This window comes from Perca flavescens, chromosome 24, assembly GCF_004354835.1.
Source record: "Perca flavescens isolate YP-PL-M2 chromosome 24, PFLA_1.0, whole genome shotgun sequence".
In the NCBI taxonomy this organism is placed as follows: Eukaryota; Metazoa; Chordata; class Actinopteri; order Perciformes; family Percidae; genus Perca; species Perca flavescens.
Genome location: NC_041354.1, coordinates 9,318,631 through 9,344,327, shown reverse-complemented (window position 1 = coordinate 9,344,327; position 25,697 = coordinate 9,318,631). Strand labels below are relative to the sequence as shown.

Below are 25,697 nucleotides of genomic sequence, written 5' to 3'. Positions count from 1 at the left end.
CCACTTTCTGACAAGCTGGAATTTGGATACAAGGCAACCGTTACTAGGGGTGTGCAAAAAAAAAATGTATTCACATTCAAATCACGATTCAAGCTCTACCGATTCAAAATAGATTCATAGAACACCAAAAATCTTTTTTTTTTTTTTTTTTTTTTTTTTAAATTGTACTGTATCACATGGGAAAAGTAATTCCGTTCTTTTAAATCGAGAATTGTTTTTGAATCGAAAATCGATTTTGAATTGAATCTTGAGCCTGAAAATCGATGAATCGTGACATTTTCGGAATCGTGTACCCCTAACTGTTACAATTTGAGTGAACAGACCGTTTCATGTTTGAAGAGTTGTCCCCTATTGTTCCAGAATATCTTTGCTTAATGTACTACTAAAGAACCTGAGTTTGTAGATCTCGATACAGATTACATTCCCGCTGTCAGCCAAAAGAGACAACAACAACTAGACTGTCAAACACTAGAGCAGGAGAGCTAACTTGGAAAAGCATACATTTATAATGCACACAGGGGTTTGAAAACACAGCACCAACAGGCTCTTTTGGAGGACCCTGTGCCCCAGGATGAAGAAAAAACACCTTGAATGGCTCACGGTGTGTTTACTTAACATACAGGTTTCTCTCTGTCCCTCCTGACTGTGATTAGTATTCTAGGAAACAAATCGCCTTATTTTTCCGGCTGCGTCTGTGGGGGGATATCGATATGGACCTGAGGGGGGCCCGCATGTCAACTACTGCTGAATAATGTGACCCCTTTGTCTCATTTCCATGACACACACAAACACACATGCTCACAAAAAACACACCGATACCCGTGCCAAATACAAATGGCTGAACGCCTCACATTGTCATGTTGTGATCGTAAATCACGACACAGCGTGTGTATCCAACGTGACCAGACTCGCTGGGAAGACTGTGTGTGTGTGTGTGTGTGTGTGTGTTTGTGTTTGTGTGTTGCAGAGCCAAAGCGATTATCATGACATACATGAAAGCCATATACAATAACATGCGTGAAGCAGAAAGAGAGATCAACACTGGGTCTGTGAGGATTCTCGCGCATACACAGTACCTCAGGCACAGCTATTAAATGTTGGAATGCATGCGGCCCACAGTAGACACATGCACCCTTATTTTACTCAATTTTAATAGAGGCAAGCATACACCCACCCACACATATCCTATTATAGTATATTACAAAGCAAACTCAGTGAACATTGCTTTATTTTGATTAACCGATGCTCCTTTCCAGATCTAATCAAGTTGTTTTACAATGAAGCCGTGTGAATTTCTTTCTACTTTGCCAGAGTAGATTTAACTGACTTTGCTGGAATGGAAGTAAACTACATTTCCAAGAATGCGTGTCAACAAACCCTTTGAGAATGGGAGCAAACTCGATGCAGTGAGTACACGTAGGCTGAGAGAAATAATGACAAGTAGCTTGTTAAAATCAAGAGAGCCAGACTTGTTCCATCTGAAACCCAACATCAATAATAATAATAATAATCTTTAAGAAAATTGTGCTGGCTATGACAAGTCAAAATGTCTGCCATGAAAAAGGTCTATTCCACTTAGTTGACATGGATGTAAACAATGCAGGATTTTAAAAAGCGGGGATCGAACGGCAAACCCTGCTTTTAGTAGACAACCCATGCTGCCTGATGAATGCCACAGCTGTGGCTCTATACCTTGAAAACACTGAAGGGACAGACTCAAAACTATTATGTTCAAGATAAACGAGTCCCTGGTTTACTCTAATGTTGTTCCAGGTGTTAAATCTATTCTAAAGGGGGCGCTTCCCTGACAACTCACTCCCACATCGCTGAAGACCTGAGATGTGGGTGAAACAAAAAAAAAAAAAAAAAAAGCTTTCAACGTCAATGACTTAATTATGGTTATCAAATTGCCCTAAAAAAACCCAGCATCAAGTCAGTGTTTACATACTGTAGTGGTAGCAAGCATCCTCGTATAAAAAGCAGTGTTTATCCCTATGGTAAATCAAGATATTCTGATTATTAAAGCTACGTTGTGTAAGAATTTCTCCCATCTAGCGTTGAGATCATATAACACAATCAACCCTCTCTCGCCACGCAGTATTCCAGCTACGGTAGCCTTCACGCTTCAAAAAGCGAAGGTGTACAAAAGGCCGTCTATCAGCCGTGGTTGTTGTTCATGCGTTCTCTTAATACATCCATGAGTGTGTGTCGGAGAGTGGCGCGGACGCACTTCACACAGCGAGCGGGCACGCGCGCCACCCGACGGAAAGGAGAGAGAAAGAAAAGGATGTTCACTCTTTTTTTCTGATGACGCCGGTCTCTTGCCCTTTTCAATATCCGTTTTTCTTTTTCTGGGCGAAGAAGAAGACTCCTGTTCCTGAAATTTGGATTTTGAATACATGTGGTCCTCCACGTTTCCTTCTTCAAACCTGCCGGGGCCTGTATGTCCCTTACCGGCTAACGTATTTCAAGATGGCGCATCATTATGGAGCATCTACCAAGGGGGTAAGCTTCGCTTGAGAACTCAAACCTCCGATGGCGCTTTTTTGTTGCTACAAAGGTATCACCTCTTGTTAGCATTCCACTGACCGACATTTTTTTTTTTACGTCACTTGACTGCGAATAATTTTACATCTGAAGCGTTTAAAGACTATTTGTCTGTTGTTTAATTCTAAAGAAACACAACAATGTATAAAAGGCTCCATTACCTTGTACCTCACGTTATGGCTCCGTAGCAGACGCTTTTGTAAAAATAAGCTAACGATTGTGTCATAACCAAGTGACTTACTGTCGCACAGTAGAGGAATTACCGTATAGTACAGGAGAAGCTCGCAGGCAGTTTCGACTTACATTAGCTGTTTAGGTTTAATTACTAATGTTAACTAGCATGTTAATTAGCAATAATTAGCCTGTGCTTATGTTATCTCCTTACATATACCTACACTCTCCGTCTCTGTAAGATTGGGAATGATTGAGATTTCTCTTGGCACAGCTACCAGAAGACTTACAACTTTCAGACATGTTGCTCAAGTCACATTTACGTTGTCTCTGTCAGTTGGAGGCTGCGCAGTAAAGCAAGAGATCACCGGAAACGTGCTTCTAATTCACTGGTCTCCGTCCAGAGCAACGGGGTCTATTGGTCCATTATATAAAATGTAAAATTCCAAACCAATAGGAACACTTGAAATTGATGGTGGTGGTAAATATTCTTGAAAAAGGACACGTTTGTGAAGGGCAATACAGATTTTAATAATGAACAACTAAACACGTTACACACTGGGGCTTTAAAATGGCTCTTTACACCAAAACAGCAAGGCTGTGTAAAGCCACACAGCAACCTTCCACCCTGCTGAAGTGACCATGTGCAGGGCACTGACTCCCTACCAGCTTCCTGGCTGCTGTGCTGTAGCCAAGCCTGACCTTTGACCTCCCCGTCACGAGAGGGAAAGACAAAACAGGATTTCTTTACGGTGATCAATAAAGTTGCACATTATTATGATCCATATTAGTGAGATTGCTTTCACACAGGCTGTTAGAGCCAATCAGATGCAGAGTTTGCATGCATCATGGTTTGTGAGCTTTTAATAGCAATGATATGAACTGATCCCAGCTGGTGTAAACAGTAGATGGTGTTTACATGCTGCAACTCACAGATGGAACAGTTGAGTGTCTTTAATAATTGATGTACTTGCTAAGAATTAATTAGCCAAATGAAGAACGTCCTGTATGGGATACACTGGGGAGAAAATACTATGTTCAGCATGGACACACACAGACACACGTGTGTATATATATATATATATTTGCAATCAGTAATGTTCACGCACCGAATAATGCCATTATTGAAAAATACACACCACAAAAACACAAATGGTTTAGACAGTGTGTCAAAATAATCTCAGACACACACTTCACAGTTAGAGGATAAACAGTGCCACCTTGCTTCAGTCAAACTCTACTGCACGCTGGTACCACTCAGGCCTCTAGTCTTTACATAAGCATCAACACACACACACACACACACACACACACACACACACACACACACACACACACACACACACACACACACACACACACACACACACACACACACACACACACACACACACACACACACACACACACACACACACACACACACACACACACACACACACACACACACACACACACACACACTTCCCTATTTCATCCGCTGGTACTAATCAACCCATTTTTCTTCTCCTCTCTCATCGCTGTCTAGCACTGCTGTGTGTGTTTTTGTGTGTGTGTGAGTGTGTGTGTTGTGCTACTAGTCTATTGAGATGCTCTGCTCTTTTGTGCTGTTGTCATTTATCTTACGATGCCCCCCCACTCTCCTCTGTTTTCTCCCTCTCACGCTATTCTTCATTCTTTCTTTGAACGAGAGATGCATAATTCAGAAGGAGCGCGCAGCATCCAGTCAGTAGTATGGTTACCCAATCATGTCACAGGCACACACACACACACTTTCTTTACTAAAGTACAGCTTTACAAAGTCTATTTAAGACATCAGCTTTTATAAGCACTAAAATCTGAATCACAGAGAATAAACCTCCCACTCTCAGTGTCTTGACTTGACTTGAAAATATGAAAGCCTTCACTACCCGACAACCTGACTTGGTGTATACGTTTCTGAAAGCACCATAGCTAAAAAGGATTTAAACTGCCGTTTACATTCAACTGATGGAACTATGCGCAAAAACAAATACTTTCTCCATACTGTATGGCTCGTAACGTGTGTGCATCTGGTGTTGTTTTTCATCCACTGAATTTCAAGCGGCTCAGGTGGGAACAGACTGGAAAGTCGAATTGTTCACAAGCAGAAAAATATCCGCCGCATGTAGGAATTACATGCTGTTCAACAAAGAGCAGATAAGATGTGTAGAGAATGAGTTTCTCCATGGTTGTAAAGAGAAACCAAAATGAATATTGACAGTGCACAGGTACAGAGGGAGTGAAGTGTCTCACCGCTGACTGAGCGGAAATCTGGCTCTCGATATGCATGGCATCGTGTGAGAAATGGCAATTCATTAGAAACAAGGCGTCAACAGTTATTTGCCTTTTTAAACCCACTAGCAGTTAATGGTGATTGGTAATACTCTTCTGGCTGGATATTGTAACACACAGCTGTTTTTTTTTCCCGTTGTTTGAAGTGATTTAGAGTAGATTTGTCTTACACAGGGATGCACCTACTCAGCATAACACAAAGAAGACTAAAGGCAAACACCACACACAAAGATCTACTTACATGCACTCAAGCACACACATACACAAACGTTTCCAGGACACCGTATGGGGCCATCAGAGGAATGTTAGGCCTGTGTTATTTATACAAGTAGAAAAGTGGTTGTATTACCGGTGAGAGCGGGGCTAATCCTGCTCCTATTCCAGCCTGAATCTATACAGCACACTACCAGATGTGGGGTATTAACTCTCAACACACACACACACACACACACACACACACACACACACACACACACACACACACACACACACACACACACACCTGCAGTGTGCAAGATTAGAGAAGCAACCACAAAAGACACACACTCTCCCACTCATGAACTTAAGCGCACAAACAGATGCACAATCCAACTTGTCAAGCCTGTGCTAAGGGACTCCTTCAAAATAATGAATCATATACAGAGACATTCACTACTTGAACCTCTAAATGTTTCCTTCTTTCCGTTTGAAGAGATGCCAGTGGCTTCAAATAGCAGCTAGTGCTTCCACATTGAACATAACATCTCTTTGATGCTTCTGACAGACTGATCTAAACACTAACAGTCTGTTGGTGCAGTGGTCTAAGCAATTGCATTTGTGCAAATTTAGTAAATAGTGACCCAGATTTTTGCTTCCACAAAGTAAAAATAGCCAACAGAAGTTAAAAAAAGAAAAAAAGAAGAAGAAACAAACTGGGAAAAATAATGCCCAAAAAGTAAAAACGCTAGCCAATATTTCACACGGAGAGAACAATTTCTTCCTGACACTCCTCTCTCCACCATAGATATAATACAAAGTATAGGGCACAAGACAAAATATTATAGAAAATCATTTAGGAGAGGTTATACAGTACTGTGTCAAACCAAAATTGCTTTTATTTGACCGACTTTTGATTAGCTACTCACACCATTTACATTGAAAGGCAACAACCACTGTTTAGAAAAGTGACTGAACCATAGATGCAAAGTAAAAAAAAAAAAAGAAAGAAAAATTGGTATTGGCACATCCTTATTTTAGAACTCAGTTTAACATCAGCATTAAGGGAAATATAATATTAGGGGTTGCATATTGGAAATTTGGATCCTGGTACTTCCTAGGCATTGTTACCAAAATGTATTCTGTTTGTCCAGGATAAATACCCATGAAAACCCAACATTCATAGCATACACATCCAGTTGTGTAAGGGCCCATTTTTATCTAGTTCCAGATACTTTTCCTAGCAAAATGGCAGTTTACAATCCAGCTGTGTGGCAAAATATTTTATAGAATAAGTGCCGCTTATTCTATAAAATATTTAAAGTAGACTGCAAATCCTGCAGGTTGAAAGTGGCTTAATGAGACATGAAGAACTCTATTCACCAATCAGTTGCTCTGCCGAGTAACATTCAACAGGTGATGCATCAAATGCCTAAATAAGAAAACAAAAATCTGATATTCTTAACATTAAATTATTTAGAATTATAGAAATTGTGTTTTTTTCCACCTAAAAAGATTGTATACTCTGTGATCTATTGATTGATTGAATTATTGACAGTTCTGTGTTTGAAATCATTCATGGTGAAAAAACACAGTTTTCCCAGGAAAAATAGGTATATATTCAGAGGAAAAAAAATTCAACCCTAGTCCACCCACAACCACTGATAAAAAGAGTAAAGCAAAGGTTTTGGAGAAAACACAAAAATGCAGACCTAACAGCTTTTTGTTCTGGCACACTGCCAAAAAGGTTCTTTATGGCAGAACAGGATTGAAATATAATTCTCTCTCTCTGCCACAGTGATGGAGCATGTGTGCACCAACTGAGTGTCACGCACACACAAAGCGAGCCACCAGCTGAGGTATTGCAGTGCCGGCAACGCACAGTGAAAGGCCACATTATTATTTATGCACACTCATAAAGGGAGAGGGTAAACTCTTCATAAATCACACATGCCCGAGAGGCCGAGAGAAAGAAGGAGGGGGTGAGGAGGCAGAGGAAGGTGGGGGAAATGAGGGAAAAGACGGAGCAAAGGAGTGAGGGATATGGGTGACAGGGGAGCTCCAGGCCTCGTATTTCTCGGGCCGAAAACACAAATACGAAACCGGCTCGTTCATCATTCCCGCAGTGCAAGCACATGTGTGATGGTTACACTGGGCCTGCTCCGCATCTGTGGACACGACACACTGACACATGCACGGGAACGTGTACTCCCTTGGCACCAGAAACTCATAACCTCTTTCTCATAAACGTGCATAAACACACACAAACACACATTCCCATATATACACACAAACACCACACACACGTTCCAACTCTCTTCCCCAAAAGTCAGAGCCACAGCCTAATAATCAGCTTTCTTTTCCCTGTGGCCGTTGCAAAGCCAGCTGCTCCCTCCAACCTCCTCCTCCATCCTCCCTCCTTCCTTCCTCCCGGGATCTGACAGAGAAATAGAAGGAGTGATTAACTCAGAGCTGCGAGGCTTGTGCCCTCTCACCTGTGGCTCTCTCCTCCACAGGCTGCCCCTCCTCCTCCTCCTCTTTCCATCTGCCCTCCCTTGCCATTAGACTTTCATACCATACGTCACCTCGTTTTTTTGTCGCGTTTCTCTTTGTGTGGACGGAGCTTTGAAGTGACTGTAAGCATAGTATAAAAGGGAAAATCTGTATTTTTCATTATTATTATTATTAATCATTCAATTATTAATAATTTACCAGTTTTCCGCTATGTCCATGATGACCTAAAAGTGCTTTTCATCCGTGGATTGTTGAATCTTTCAGCTCAGATTACTTCTTTAGGGGTAAATATTCTGCTCTCCTCCACAGTTGCGCTTGCGGAGATATAGATATAGATATATATATATGTGTACACACTATACAAACTATACATTGCTGACATTCAGTACTGGCAGTTGCCATGGAGAGCCACCATCACTCACAGCCTGAAGGTGTTTGGGAGGGGGGGGAAAAAGCCCCACCCGCAATTTTTCCTGCGCCCATTGACATATGTGTTCCTTCCAACATGCCTTATTAGATAGTTATTGACTCAACATCAAAGCCTGGAGTAGAAAAGTAGGATTTGTGCTGCATTACATGTCTGCAAGCGTCACAAGTACAGAACACCACCTGACAGCACCATCCATCAGTATATATGAAGGTGAGTGGGCTGGAGCTCCTACTGCAGGCTAACCTTTTCAGTATAAATAAACATACAAGTATATAATGTGTGTGCAGTTGAACTACTCTGACCGTATCATCTCATAGAGCGATTCAATGAAGGAGACTCGGCCCATTAACTCAGTGTATACCAACGTCTACTGTCATTAACAAGCAATGCAAAATAGAGACTTGCCAAGTTCTGAAACAATTAGTTGATTCATCTGTTGGATCAATGAATTACTTTTCTTCTATATTAGCCGGTTTTTCATCAGGTTTGTAACATCATAATAGCTACAGAAACCAATCAGAACTTGAAAATAAAATAAACGTTTAAATACATTTGTCACCATGTGATCCATTGCTAATATAAAAATATTGATTTAGACCGAAAGCAAAAAAAAATATAGGAGGATGTAAAAACAAACTATAGTATACGATCACATCAATATATATGGCAACAATCCAAATGATTGAAACCACTATTTCAGTTATTTACCAGGCATAATCTTCAGCTTCCTGCTTTGCTGCTTGTCTAGGTATTGTAAAGAGAATGGATCAAACAATCTGACATATGAGATGGGAATTTGTCACAATTGTCTAGAGCTCCGAATCAGGAATGTCCAGGTCGAATGGGATTTACCAGTCCGGGACGTTTCTTCAGTCCGACTCACGTTCTACTGCCTTTAAATAATGACATCTAACATGATCATCATCTGTGATGTGAAAACTAGTTAAACAACCACTCCTCCTTTCCACATGTCCCTTAATGTCAGATGGCTAATAACTCGAGTGGCCTATTCAGACACATTACCGTCCACGGAGCTCAATTCATTAGCCCAATCAGTTAGTTGATGGAGGATGAGAGGCAGGAAAAATGAATACTAACAATATAGTTTGTGTGGTTGTGTGTGTGCCACACAATGGACACAGATGCGGTTTCAGCTGTGTAATTGCACCAGAAATCATTTAATAATTAGCCTAAATGAGTTGGATTCAATATTACAAGCATATATCCTCTAGTTGACACACACACACACACACACACACACACACACACACACACACACACACACACACACACACACACACACACACACACACACACACACACACACACACACACACACACACACACACACACACACACACACACACACACACACACACACACAGTCCGGGAGTGTGACTTTCTGTTGATTTGAGTTATTAGCAGTTGGAGTGAGCGGATGGAAAACACACCACGCTTTTCACACACCCTCAGACAACGCACACACATGTATACAGCATTCTGGGGCACTGTCACCTAGGAAAACAGATGGTGTGAGGCTGGCTAGGTCAGAGAGTAGATTTGCTGTAAACAAGTTGATCTATAATAGATCATTAGCAGGATGTGATTAGCTTCTCTGCAGGCTGCTGTGACAAAATCACTGCTAACTGATAAAAGCTAATATTGACAACAAACACAAGCTGCAGCTTCACAATATCACGCAATTGTTTTTCTAAACTAAAGCTGGTATTTCATGTCAAATGTTTGGGCTGTATAGCTGCAGCACTGGATTACACACGGAATTTGAAACACAGACCGTGACACAGGCCGCCTCTTCCACATCCTCATGCCTCATCCTCTCCTGCCACACCGATTATGCGCACGTGTCATTAGAAAAGGGAGTCCACAGAGTCAGTGCACCTCTGGCCTCGACACGCCCCCCCCCTCCCAGGTCCGTCCTGCCAGACGCAGCCAGGTCAGGTTACATCCTGACCGTCTCACTCCATTAGGAGCTAATGGGTGATGTGATGGTGACACAGAGGGCAAAATAGAGTCTGTGTGATTAACAGACGGAAAAACACCAAAGGACAAGATCTGAGGGTGTGATGACCTAGTGTAGCCTCGATAAGTCACACACACCTACGCAAAGAAAACAGAAAGGGGCCTTATCCTAACTGAATCCCAGCCTTTCGCTTCAGTGAACTGACAAATGACTTTGGAGAGGTGCCATCATTCAAAGTCGAAAGGTAGAGCAATGGATCATCTAAAAAAAGGAATTAAAATTCCAAAGTGCAACTTTATGATTGAAAGCTAATGAAAAGCAGACGGGCACGGCACAAAATCTTGCTCCTTAAGCCTTCCTAGAGTTCTCGCATCATAATTACAATCAAACGGGGCTTGGTGAATGCGTGCGAGCGTGTGTAGGGGGTATTGTTAATTGAATATAATCACATGAAGAGCTGTTGTGGTGCTCAGATGGGTGGTGGGTGGTGGTGGGGGGTTAAATCAAGGTCGAGGCTGATGAGATATGATAAAATCAGATCAAGTGACCGAATCCCGCCGGGCAAAGCATTCAAACGCTCCGGTCTGATATGATCTGCAGGCAACAGAGATAATCTAACTTTATTTAATATACTGTATGTTTACTGGAGATTTGAATGCATTAATGTGCATCACTGACGATTAGGAGGATGCATAATAAATACAAGGTGAGGAGAGAGCAACAGGAACACCTCTTCCTTCCATCTAATTCAATAGCTCTGTAACATATCCTAGCTTTTTAAAAAGGTTATACCAACGGCATGTTTCAAGTCGCATACAAGTCATTATGACAGAGGGCAGCATAGGAAACTTAAAGATTTTCAGATGGTGTACTGGACCTTCAGCAGGTAGGAATTCAATTTCAATTCAATTTTATTTAAAGTATCAAATCATAACAAGAGTTATCTCAAGACACTTTACAGATAAGTCTGCACCACACTCTATAATTAGCAGAGACCAAAATAGCAACAAATCCAACAATTCACCCAAGAGCAAGCATTTACGGCGAGGAAAACCTTCCTTATAGGCAGAAACCTCAGACAGACCCAGGCTCTTGCCCACTGCCGGTTGGGAAATTGAGACACTGATACAGATATACAGATATAGAGAAATCTAAAGTCATCGGATCCATGGCACTCGAATACACATACAGCTTGTTCTGTCATTTTGAAATGATGAATTGTCAATATCAGACAGATGTTTTTGCAAAATGGACAGACAATACTTAGAAATATGATTTCACATAATGAGAACACCAGAGCCAAGGCTGAAAAACATTTAAAATACCCATTTTCCATTATGCAGTTTAGCTTCAGACAATCAAATTTAGAACGCTCCACATGTCTGGAGCCTCCAGGCCTCAACAGTGATGGCAACCTTAAGAAATGAATGTTCTTCTTGCTAGAATAAAAATCAATTAAGCAGACAACAGAAGGAACGTAATGACTCGTTCCAGATGAACTACAGCGGATTCATTCTATATACCGGGCAAGTTCAGAATCCATGCAAGATTTCTAATTAACATTCAAATGTGTCAGACAGACACAGGTGAGGTCGTATGGATCACGGTTAGAATGTGATGAGGGCATTATGATTGGGCTCAATCTCAGAGGATATTAGACTTGCACCAACTTTGACCACCTTTAAATCCAAAATTAAAAACTTCCTTTTTCTACCAGTTTAGTATGTCTCTGTTCTTTTAACTTGTACATTTTTATGTTGATTTTCCCTCCTTTCCTTGTATTTTTAATGCGTTATTTAAAGCACTCCGAATTGCCTTTGTGTATGAAATGTGCTACGGAAATAAACTTGACCTGCCTAAACATTTTCTAATCAGCGCACTTGAACCTCATGCTCCTGCTCATCACTGGCCATTCAGACACTGTGCAGAGTTACGGGACTATTCAGATGCCAATCAAACACGGCTCGCCGCGGCGGTGAATGAGGGGAACGGAGGTGAGGGAGCGAGATGTGACAGAGCGTCAAAGGCTAATCAGCACGTCTGCTCCTCGTAATCACGTCCCATTCACTAAACTTTTTCTCCAGCGGGTTAGCACGTTTTAAGTAATGCCTTATTGTCGCCTGTCAGAGGGGCTGACATCTGACATGTAATAAATGACTTCAGACAAATCACCCGAAATAACTTACAAGAAAGAGCTGGTGGGAAAAGAAAAAAAAAAATCATTATTTCATTTCATTGTGAGTTTTAAAATCTGACGCTCAAGACTGGACCACAAGGCTGTGTGTCCACACTTGCAAATGGCTGTTATGCACACTGGTAAGTAAATATTTGTTTGTCCGTATTCAAAGTTCTTGTAAACAAATTCAGTTACATTTGGATTCAGAGTTTCCTACCGAAATGCTTTGTGTGGATCTTTAAGGCCCTAACAAACATGCTGAATGCATTTCCTTTTGAAATCTTTTATTACCAGTGCCAACTGTACGTTGTGAAATATTAACTACATAAAGTGAAATTAAGGTAATTATTCACAGAGGTGTCACTTTCTCTTTACAAGGATATGAAAGTTGCTCATGACCACAGACCTACTTCAAATATCATAACATATTTCCATGAGACCGATTCACTCTAATAGCGTTGTGTCCCCCACTGTGACATGCAAGAAGAAGAGATGGATGATGGGAGATGGCCTCGTAATCAAGCGGTTTCAGAGGAAGATCTGCTGGGATGGCCACCCTTACCATTTACATTCCGGCAACCAGAGACTGCACAGGAGGTTCATGGACGCCTTGTAGGCGCAGTGATTAAAAAAGGGCTAATTAAAGGGAGATGGAGGAAATCATTTCAGGTTTTTTTCCCCATTAAATTTCCCATGAAATTAGATTTCTCGTTTGGCTGCATGGGATGGAAGGTTGACTTTTTCTTTTTTTAATGTGTTCCTTCTCCCCCGAAAACAAGGTCCGTGTGGAGCAATGTGTATGTATGTCTGTGCACGTGGAATGAGGAGTGACAGTCCACTTATGAGGAGACGTTATGCTCCCTGAGTTTAATTCCCGTTCTGGAGGAGATCGGCGTGACAAGAGAGGACACTCGCACATGTTAAACATTCAAATTTCAGCTGCATGTGGGTGAAGCAGAGGAATGATGTGCAATGGCCTTCCAATCAGGCAGAAGATCTACATGCAGTTTTATTTGTGTCGCACCCCGCAGTACTACAACAAAATCTCTCCAATGAACACAGGAAACAGCGGCCAGGTATATGGTATGTATATTGGAGGGCTTACCAAATGAAACCTGGTGGATGGCTTGATTGTTAACGGCATGCTGGCATTGGACAGCCTGCCTGACAGCTCCTGTGTGCTGCAGAGACTGATGGGAGTAGTGGTCGCTGCTAATGCAGGATCCCAAAGGACTGTCAGTGGGGGAGAATGACAGCCGTGGTAGAGGTATATGGGCGAATGTGTAGAGGTAAAGCACTACATCTGTTAATAACTGCTTTTGAAAACAAAGGGAGCAAAGAGATGGAGGAGCAAGGGCCAGATGAGGAGAGGAGAGGAAAGGAAAGGCTAAACAACAGATGGAAATGTCTGATTTCAGAATAAATCCCTGACGAAATCAAGACACCTCAGCACATTGTTGCAGGAATCATATCCAACATTAACAGCTGTTAGATAACAACCCCGCCCCTACAACCACAAGTCCATGATGTGTGTGTGTGTGTGAGTGAAAGGCGAAAAAAAAAATGGACTGATGGAGGATAAAGCAGGTTAACTAGTCAGTGATTTGACAGAAACAGCGCGACGAAAGAGGAGAGATCGAAAGGCTGTTATGTCTGCCCACTTCTCCAAACCATTAGCAAAGTAGTGGGGTATCTGACAGGTCAGTGACTCCAACCGACATGCCTCCAACTGTCTTCCGAGAGCTGCAGGGCACACACACACACACACACACCTGTCACTTAGACATGGACAGACAACCTGTGGGTTCTTTTTTGACTTTGATTAGATAACACACACACACACACACACACACACACACACACACACACACACACACACACACACACACACACACACACACACACACACACACACACACACACACACACACACACACACACACACACACACACACACACACACACACACTAAAAGGGTCAAAGTAGAGGAGAGCTAGATAGAGTATAATTGACTGAACCATGAGCTGCTCTCTTTATACTGTGGTCTTTTCTGTCTGTGAGTGTGTACTGTGTGTATGTGGTCACACCTAACCCAACACCCCATGGCCTTCTTCACATTCATCAGATTGATGTTAATATTCATGAGGAGGCTGGTGGCCGGTGTTTCGAGATGGGGTCCTAATGAACGGATTGTGTATGCTTGCTGGTGTGTGTGTGTGTGTGTGTGTGTGTGTGTGTGTGTGTGTGTGTGTGTGTGTGTGTGTGTGTGTGTGTGTGTGTGTGTCTGCACGCATGTCGCAGATGCAGGGGGCAGAACTGTAATCAAATCACAGCCACCCCCTCATCTCCACCCTCATCAACCACCAGTGGCGCTCCTTCCGTAGACGCTAATGCTAAAATGCTACGCTACATGCCTGCCTGTGGTTCGGCGCAGGCGGTGGGGGACAACAGATGTGTGTGTGTGTGTGTGTGTGTGTGTGTGTGTGTGTGTGTGTGTGTGTGTGTGTGTCTGTGTCTGTGTTGAATAATGGTCAGGGGCTGGCCCAGATAAAGAGGTCTGGACTCACGGCGAAGCTAACCACTAGGCGTACAAATAGCTTACCATTATCTCTCATTAGCATCCGCGGCTAACACAGGGCCCATGCTGTGTGGTGGAGGGCCCTCACAATGGGACCACTCCTGTATGATTGATGGCGAAACAGCGTCGGCCACAATAACAGAGTAAAAAAAGAAAAGCACTAAAGATAGAATCTGTCGGCTGCGGCGAGGTAATAAAAACGTCGACAAACAAAAGGAAGTCAGACTAATCAAGAATGCCAGGCACAGCTCATTAATCTATGAGAGCCGACACTGTTTGGAGGCCCGGAGATAAGTCGGATGACTGGCACGTTATGAAGATCACGTGCGCTCGTCCTATTCCGTCTGCTATCTTTTCATCAGCAGCAAAAACAAAAGGATAAAATGAGGAGTGAGATGAAAGGGGGCGTTTGGAGAATTGGGTGAAAGCTGAGAGAGTTTAGAAACAAAAGGTAAATTAGACAGTTCCTGCCTGGTGCAGGTTCTACTGAAGCGTTTGCTCAGCAGAGCCCGTAATCACAAAAAGCACCGCAGCTAGGGGCCCTTGTTAGGGAGGGAATTTGATCATCAAATGCTGGAGCGAGATTTGATCTGTGACACTTCATCATTCTGAGGATGCTGACAAAAAAAGCGGGTTTATGTTGTAAAAAGGAGTCATTAAAATCTACGACTCACCCTCTTATGCACAAATAAGATGCAGATCTTATGATTCTAATTCCATCATCCCAGAAAATGAAGCCTCTGTTCTCTGGGATTGCAAAAGAAAGCTGAAGATTCCCACTGAGTTTACACATCTATTATTTAGTTGTGTCCCCTTTTTTCATGAAGAGTATTTTGCCAAACTTGCAGTCCCACATGCACAAGACGGCACACACACACACACACACACACACACACACACACACACACACACACACACACACACACACACACACACACACACACACACACACACACACACACACACACACACACACACACACACACACACACACACACACACACACACACACTATTGTTCATGCAGCTTAAAACACCAATTGTTATTGCGTGGTACAGGGTCGGCTGAATATTTTTCCATTTCCATTTTATTTGGCGTTCTTGCTGACTAAGTGTTGATAATTCATCATTCGTCTGGGCCCGGGGCTTATGAATATGGATTTGGGACAGTTTATTAGCACATTTTTGGAATGCATTAAAGGAAATTAGCAAGAGGAATGAAATTCCCTCTTTATAGAAATTGGGCCACTGTCTGTCTGTGTGTGTGTGTGTGTGTGTGTGTGTGTGTGTGTGTGTGTGTGTAATGCAGTGAACTTCATCTGCCAACCCAGTTCTGTGAAGTTACATCATGGCTGTTTTGGAGAACTTCCCTTGCCTTGATTTGTTTTAGATCTGAAATGGTGTCCTTTCATCCGTCTCAGTAAAAATGAACATGACAGCTAAATCACACAGCACCGTCACCACTCCTACTCTCCCTTTCTGAAGAACCAGAGGAGAAAATAAGTTAAATTTTCTTACCAAGCATGTATGGAGCAATCAAACCCAATCCAAGTATATGTCGTCACATTTGGTATTTAGCTGGTTTAGACTTCTAACAGAGCAGCGACAAGCTAACCAAGGTTTGGATTTACAAATACCTTGTTTATTGGACATGCTGTCATCCTGCCAGGCTGGAGACTTTACAAGCGGAGTCAAAATAAATCTGCTACCAGACTAAGCACGGGTAAGAACGACGGATTCACTGCTGTAATTTACTGCACCTCACACCAGGTAGGAACAATCACGAAACAGCTTGCCATGCGCATCACAGCTCATGTTATGCCAAGCTGTCCGACCATGAGAAACCGCTGTCTCATCAGATGCCAGCGTGTCTATGTGTTGGGGCGTGGATGAGAACAGGTATGGGACAAAACAACCGCATAAACATAAAGTAAACTTTCACTGCAGTTTTTGTGGATTGAATTTAAGAAAAGAGTGATGCGCCACTGACTCCTCCTCACCTTGTCTCGGTCTTCCACTAGATCAATCAGCAGGTCGTCCATGTCCAGGATTCCTCCGTCCATGTACTCCAAGTGGTGGGTCTTCACTGCACTCTCCCCATGCTGGACACAAAGTTAGCAACAATTAGAAACTCAGATTAGGACTAGACAATAATTACAACAGACTGAATTACAAGTTTACTCATAATCCCTAATTTAAATCAATTGTCAGAATGCTGTACTATCAAACTGAAACAAAAAACTACAACAACCAGTGACACCGGAGTGGGAGTTTAACCAACCAATCAGCTTACAGTCTAGTTCAGATGTCCAGAATCTTTAACTGGTCAGAACCTTGGTTAATATTACACTGACTTTAACACAGACCACAAATAACAAAAACATTTTTCACAAAAAGTTCTATAAACACAAATCCTTCATGTGTAATTTTCAGCTACACACATTGCTCAAAGTCAGTCAGGCTTCTGCGCGTTTCCCAAACCTACAGTATGTTTGAAAATTTGAGTCATTGTTTCAATATCAAATATTGTAAAAAAAAAAAAAAATAATAACTCCACTTTTATCCACTATGAATGGTATGTTTACAACAAATGTGACACAATACTGACAGTCAGTCAACATAATAACCATGCATATATATCAGGACCAGACAGCAGGCTTCCCTGTTTGTTTGGCAGGTACAGCAGATGACCTACATTACACTGTACTGGGTTTACAAAGTACAGTTTGCACAGAAGAATGTGAAAGCGAGGAGGGCGAGGATAGGAACTTTTGCAGTTTTTACTGCCCTGTGGGGAGCAGTGGTGGGCACATTCCAGGCCGCTTTCATTGTTACCATGAAGACCGAGGTCAAAGTGAACGCACCGCACAGGGCAGGAAGTACCCCCGAGCCTGGCGCTCCGTCGATTAAAAAGAGAACAAGGACTTTAGACTGAGCTGCAGTCTGAAATCTGTGTGCAAAATCAACAGAGAAGTACACGAACAATAGCATCTTCCCCTTTTTGTGACCCACACAGAGTCTATTGTGGCAATGCTGTGCAGATCTCCAAGAGCAAGTGCATCTGTGGACAATCTAAGATGAGGATGGTGATACATTGCATTAAATATGAACACAAAGTTAAAACAGAATGTAATTCCAACGTCCTGGATGGGTCAATTTTAGAATTGTTTACTAAATATTTGCTAACCCCCCACATACACACACACACAATTTCTATTAAAAGTAATTTCTAGACTAAGAAAAGAAATCTTTGACAAGGCTTATCGTTTCCAACAATGTGTGCAGTAGAAAATGGCCCATTAGGATCTGCTGATACCAATAAGCAATCTGTCTGTAGCAACACAAGACTACATTACCAGCTAAATTAACAGCTATAGGCTATGAGCCTTGGGAGTCTGGAATGAGTTTGGCTGAGACCCAGCGAGTGGCTTCTGCTGTATCACTGAGACCCGTTGTGAATGGGCTCCTCCTTGCTCCGCTGCATCCGAATGTGAATTACGGGGCACAAAAAAAAAAGAGGCTGTCTGCCTTTTTACAATGGGCCAAGTCCATTCTCTTAAAACAAATGGTTGGGAGAGCCTGGGATTTCAATCACAGGAATAAAGCCAGAACCTCTTTCTTCAAAAGCGGCCATAATGCCAGCGCCAGAGCTGTGAGAGATTGAGCAGCAAGTAATCTGCAGCTACAACTAGCACTCAAAAACGCTGCAGCTTCCACACAATGCAGCGACACGGTGACATATGCAAACAGCCATGCTCTCCAGTAATCCAGAGCCAAGAGCATCCTGTCACTGTAAAACCTGTTTCAACATAACAGTATGAGTGAGGGCCTTACAAAGAAAGAGTGGATACCTTCATCACAGTTTGCATAATTTTCATTTTGTGTGAGACATTATTAAAAAGACAACCAAACACAATGCATGCTGGGGAGCTACAGTAACTTGAACTCATGGGCCAATTTACACCTGGATAATGACATCTGATCACAGGCTTGTGCCAACACACCTAGTATTAATACAGTAAGCGTTCCCGGGTTAGGGTTAGGTGGACTTGTCATCTCAGGTAAGGGGAGGCAATACCAGCTGGAGACATCCGCAGCTGACTTTTCGGTAGCATTGAATCTCCTGAAAGTTGTATGGACTCTACTTATTCTTCCTTTTCGGAGCAAGGGGTCACCTGTAGCTTCTCAAAAAGGCAGCTATAGGCAGCAGGAAGATGTTGGAGTTAGATGACCACTGAAAATCAATAAATACGCTACAAACTGACCTGACTTGAAACTGACGAAAGAGAAAGTGAGAGAAAAGAAAGATGATTTGATGATGACAGTGCTGAAAACCAGAGTATAAAACCATGTAATATGAATCAGAAATGGTGGCGTGTTTAGTCATCATTTTAAAAAATGTTTACTATAAAGCTGCACATGTGGGATGGAGACGTTAAACCGGTGGAGCACAGATGTAGCCAGGATGGCGAAACTGGTCCAACCCGAACAGCTGCCGGCATTCTTTTGCCTCTCACCGTACACACGGTGTACAGTATGTGAGAGAGCGAGTGTGTGTGGCATCAACAGCAAAACATGGCTCTTACTGCGGTGACATCACATCACCAGCATTAAAGACACACACCTTAATGAAATAAGATGTATTAGTGTGATTTTCACAGGGGGAGAGAGATTAGAGAACACCAATTCCTACGTGTTAACCAGCATCACCTCTGCAGGCTATGCCTAAGCACACCACCAGGCATACTTGTGCTCCCGTTTCCTCAGCCAGAACTCACAAGGCCCGAGAAAACACACGCTCCTCTCTCTCTACCTAGTGATGAAAAGGGATGAATGTATGGCACTTCAGAGGGAACGTAATCTAAAGAGAGGGGAAAAAAAAGATAAAAAAATAACACTCCTCTGAAGTCCCTCGTTGTCAATCCCTGGTCTCTTCACATGACATGAAAAAACAAAAGGAGTCGGGAGTCAGTCAGTCAACAGCGGAGGAGAATTACCGTGACAGTTAGAAGAGTAAATTCCCTGCAAATTACACCATTAAGTCCCCGACAATTTAAAGCAATATATATCTCTCCTTCTTCTCCCCCCCCGGTGAGCAAACATGACACCACTCGAGATCGGTGAAACACCGGAGCAATTAGGGAAGCTAAATTCAGTGGGGCTGCAGCGGTTGGTGGTGGTGTCGTTGGGGGGAGGGTTGCTATTTCACACTTTGATCCTCAGAAGAATGTGTGCCGAAGCTGTGACTAGAGCTGTAAAAATTCCAAATTTTACTGTACAATTAATTGTCTCACAAATAATTGCGATATATAATTGGCTCTTTCAGTCGAATTTAATTATTAATTATCTATTTATTACTTTTTTTTCCAGGATACATCTTTTGGTTAGATTACGGTTATGTGATCCAGATAATGTAGTAACACAGGCACACAGCCTATGAAGTAAACCACGCCTCCAAAACATTATTTCTTTTGGAACGTGTGTGGGGTCAAGTGCCAACAACTAGCATAACTTTAGCTCAACAGTCATACCAATAATCACTTATATAATTACAATTTGGCATGTGTAAACAAAATCCACAATTACCATCAACAGTCATACCTCTTAGGACCTTAGCTAATGTTAGCAATTCATTGCGGTTGAAAAAAGAAACCACGATTACAAAAAAAAAAAAAAAAATTAGACAATTATATAAATAAAATATATCTATATAAAAATATCTAATTGCCATTATCTTGACTGGTATTGCGATAGGATTCACGCTATTGGAGGGAATGATCATTTTTGTATCACTATCATCATTTTCAATGAATATTGTTAAAACAATAGGAAATTAAATGATTATGGTGTGATTTTTGCAAACAAAGAGGTTTTCTTTAGTCTGTAGGATGCGATTTGTAGACCAGGACATCTCTGCAGCACCGCAAAACTAAATTCAGAATGGCTGGACACATATTTTGCCTTTAACAAATATTGCGCTAGTCCATATTGCGATTTCAAGAACATTGCGATTAATTGTGCAGCCCTATTTAATACTGCATTCTCCTAAAGTTGAGGGACCTGCACTCGACAATTTGAAAAGACATCACTTTCAAAATGACTACGGTTTGTTAAACATTTATGACTTGTTTATACTGCTTATAAATGCTGAATGGGGAGGGGCTGCTGCCAAGTGAAATTGCTTTTTCCTGAACAAGCGCCACAGTAGCATACACTGCAAGCGGGAAGGATGGCATTTCGATTTAAATAACTGTAACTAAGAACTTTTCATAGTCCTGATGTCTGGGATGCCCAAGTTTAAAGTCAAACGCCAGCGGGAATCACAAACGGTGAGCCTCAGAATGCTGCTCTGTAGCTTTACAGCTATTTGAAGTATTTTCCCACAACATTCAATACAATACAATACACAACCACAGCACTTTGATGAATGCAGACTATTTCTCGGAACACGTCTGACAGCAAGCAAGGTCTGAAATCCAATGACACAAACAACCCAAGGAAGAGAAACGGCAGGTTTGAACAGTTCATTACTTTACTTTCAAAATGCCTTTTGCATAGCCGAGTTCTGACGCACTATACCAGCCCCACACTGGACAACTCCTCTCACTCCCACACACACGAGAAGGAGGGCAAAGTGCTTTCAGCTTGTTTAGTGCACTGTCAGGTGTCAGCGCAGGGTTGGTATAGGCTAGTGGCCCTAATCGGAACTGAACCTGCACAGATAGCCCATGAGAGGGAGAGGCAGCTACAGTACCTGGCTGTTTCCCCTGAGAACGCACCACAATCACAGTCTACTTGCTCCTCCCCCAGGCTAGAGGCTTGTATTAATACAGTGATCCAGGAAAACACAGGTCAGGGCTGTTATTAAGCCTCTTTACTCCTGCAACTGTGGACTTTTTATATCATTGCAGTTTACAGGAAAGAGGCTGAAATGAGGAGTCAAAATTCATCCACAACAACTCTGATAATTGATCATTTAACTCATTTATCAAGCAAAAATGACCAAACTTTTGCTGGTTCCAGTGTCTCAAATCTAAGGGGTTTGTGGTTTGAAATCCTTGAATATTTGAATATCTTTGAGTGAGCAGGTCAAAATGTTTTGGCATTTTATAGACTAACTAATAGGAAAAAAGTTGCACCCCTAGAAGACACATTTGTTTATAGAAATAGGAAAGTTTTCTACAAATCATGCCTAGTTTTTCTTTATTGAGTAATTATATGGATGACAGATGGAAGTTTGTTAGTAAAATGTAAAAATATATCTACTATAACATAGAAATCTTAACACCTGAGGTGCAAATCTTTACACATCTCCCACAATCTTCATCACATGCCACAATAGCAGGGATCGAATAATGTCCGGAAACTATCTCACATTTTACAAATCACACTGTATGACGAGCAATAACTGCCTGTATGCAGTTAGTTAGAGGCTTTGTCAGTTAGCCTAACTCAGTTTTCTCAATAAAACCTGTGCAAGAAGCTAAACACGTAGGCTACATAGTCACAGCTGAGATCACATTACAATAACCCGCTAATTAAGAAGGTCTGAATGCCATTATTGCAATAAACAGTGAGATTATGCAGTATTCTGTTCACCATATAAACCAACACACACAAACACACCTTCGCTGTGATTATACCCAGGTTTTTGACACTGTCCCCGCTGTCAGCGGGTGAAGCCGGAGAGTGGAGAAACCTGCGGTTAATGTGGGCTCTAAGTGGATTCTGCTGGCAGGAGCAGCCGGCTCATCCGGTCAGAGCTATTCGGTCCTCTCTGGCAGCTACAGAGCTGGACTGTCCTCACGATGATGTGCCTCTATTAAGAGAAGGCAACAGACCGCTGAGTCAGCGTCTAGCAACGGCTCCTAATTAACATGCTCTGTGAAAAGCAATAAAGGGCCTGGTGCATTTTAATCACACGCTCACATTTAGCCTACTTTGTGCATCGCAGCGTGTCTCTGTGAGAATCAACAGGGACTGCTGGGCAGGGTGGGCATGGCTGTGGGTGTCAGTGAAGCAGAGATGTGACAGCTCAGGGGACACCGAGCAAGATGAGCTCCTCCAAGTGTGTGTGTGTGTGTGTGTGTGTGTGTGTGTGTGTGTGTGTGTGTGTGTGTGTGTGTGTGTGCGTGTGCGTGTGCGTGTGCGTGCTCCTTCACTGAGAGGAAGCAATACATCAAGCCATGCAGCCACCCAATCAGTCTTTCCATTCCTGCTTCAGCGGGCTCTCGCATCTCCAAATGCCAGCCTCTCGCCTCGCTGAGGGTAGGGTAAGTGGGCGGGCTGAGAGGGGGACCAGCCAACCGATAAGACCGGGACCTGTCACCAATCCTAATCCCCAATCACTCACAGGACAAAGCCTCCTGTCCGCAGCGCACGTCCTCGACTTGCGGCCACATTGAGGACATCAAACAGTAAACTTCCACCTGCCCGCTGAGATAGCAGGGCTTAAACAGGGAGCTATTGTACAGGTAGACAGCTGAGCCTGCAGCCAGCACCACTCACATCCTCCCAGAGACGAAACGCACATCAGCTCCCTATCACGCAAGGACAGCACGCACATACAAGGCGGCTGATTAATAAAAGGTCAGTTCGGCAGAATGATTAATGTTCAAGTGATTGCAACATCAGGGAGCAGAAAGCAGGGGGGTTCATCTCTTTGTGTATATGCGGGGCATTCAAAACAACACAAGTCAAATGGAAAACAACACTGTACACCAGTAAGTCATATTACACCCTTAGTTATTGGTTTGGGGTGTTCAGTGAATGCCAGGGGATGTGTTGTGACGATGCTCATACCTGTTCCCATCAGAACGGCACATCCAGATGTGTTATGCATGGTGTTATTGCAGTGGAGGCATGTGACAGTCATAAACCGTACTCCTAAATCTAAAATGTCCAGTGGTTTCTATTGCATTCTGCTCTACTGAGGCAAGTTGGTCATCTTTCTGTGATGGATTCTTACTGTGATTTGTTGAACATCAAAAAGTGCAAAATGACACTTAATGATAAAACTATATAAAATGTTAAGTTCACTTCTGTTAACAGATTTAACAGTTCACTCTCTTATAGAAAAATTCAACTGTAGTTGCATTCTGCACCACCAAAATGTAAGGTGGACCATTCAATATAAAGAGGTTTCAGGCTTAAATAGGACTCAAACTTATTATAAAATAAACTTGTACTTGTTTAACATGTAAAGATTAGCAGGCTAAACTAAACTCTACGCAATAGTAGACACATATTATCTTAAAGCACACACATGACATTTAAGCTAGTAGCTAAGGTTAGCAATAATATTACGAACATAACTTGGTCAGGTGACACACATCTTAGTCAAGTTATGGGAGCTCTTACAAAAACATGAAGAGTGAGTGGAATTATATAACACTATTTTCTGTGGGCACAATAACGTAAATGTGATAATAATTCATGATAATAATGACAAAACTGAGTGATAAAGTGACGGTTTGAAGGCTGTTTACCTGGTCTACCTGCTCCAGAATCCTGCGGTATCTCCGCGTGGCTTGCTCGATTAAATCCCGGACGGTCCATCCAGCTTTACAGGGAACCACCACTGATGTGTCCCCGAAAGTTACTGTGACTTTCATAGTAGCTGCAAATCAATTCAAAATGTTCTTTTTTTTTGGAGATAGTTAAGAAATGAATCCGAGTTTCGGTAGTCTGTCGACCCGGAGGAGCCGCTCCCTCCCTGTTCGAGACAAAAAGACACCTGTCTGCCGAAACTGGAGCAACAGGTGTCTCAGGTCAGGGTGAAATCACGATGAAGTCACTTTGTCCGACTTTCCGGGCTAACAACGTGTATACATCTTAAGAGGACATGTTATTTTCCAGCCAAGCCGTCATGTAAAAACAGTAGCTAGAGCCGCAGACGGTGACTTTGTGTCATGTTGAGCTGTGCGCTGGTATACACCCAAACAAAACAAAGTGAGAGGAACCCGGAAGGAATCCCAGGGACTCTGGTACTCCAGGAAACTACATCACCACTGCCACTCCAACACCCAGAACACTTGATTTCACTTAACTAGTTCTCTTCCTATTTAAAACTGTTTGACAATGATCCGATAACACATTTTTTATTAATTGAAACTAAAAGACAGGTTTTTCCTTTTTACTGTACCTGCTTTGTTTCCTCTGTCAATAGTTTGAGTGGTTGTAATTGGTATAGCTATTAAATATAATGCACATATTTTAAGAAAGAATACAACAATAAAAGTGACAAAGAATCACCCTTTTTAATTCACTGACTTGGAAAATACTAAACAAATGTGTCTTAAATACTGTGACGATATTACATGTATAAAGTAACCATTAACTCACAATTTATCTTATATACAGTGTAGATATTTGTATATTATTATTATTATTATTATAACTAAAAGAAAAACAAAATCTGTAGAAATGTAATAGGAGCTGATCCCTTAGGACTCTTGCTGGAGCCTATAGATGGTTCCTCCTAGATCTTATAGATCTACTTTACTACATTTTAGAGGCCGATTTAGTACATTTTTGTAACTTGTTACAAGCTACTTTACAGATAAATATTTTCCATATGCAGTCTTTGACCAGCTTATAAAATATGATACATTCATATGATTCATATTAAACGACTCCACAGTAAGTACAATGGTTCAAATTTCCTCCACTTTAATGCCTCTGTAAAACTGATCACATATTAATATGAATTTTAATGTGTCAGACTTTAACATTGACAGTGGTCATTATCCATAAGGAGGCCTACCTTTACCTTTAATAGTAAACATCTGCTG

General features: G+C 42.1%; 1 protein-coding gene across 1 annotated transcript in view; it reads right to left on the bottom strand.

Annotated features, from left to right (window-relative positions):
• pard3ba (par-3 family cell polarity regulator beta a) overlaps positions 1-24,912 on the bottom strand; it is a 145,307-nt gene extending 120,395 nt beyond the window's left edge. Inside the window, exons 1-2 of the mRNA XM_028571803.1 lie at positions 24,393-24,912; positions 16,905-17,006 (exon numbers count right to left, since the gene is read on the bottom strand). Of these exons, the coding sequence (XP_028427604.1) occupies positions 16,905-17,006; positions 24,393-24,518 (228 nt within the window). The 5' untranslated portion in view covers positions 24,519-24,912. The remainder of the gene's footprint in view (positions 1-16,904; positions 17,007-24,392) is intronic.
• Positions 24,913-25,697: the final 785 nt, after the last annotated feature.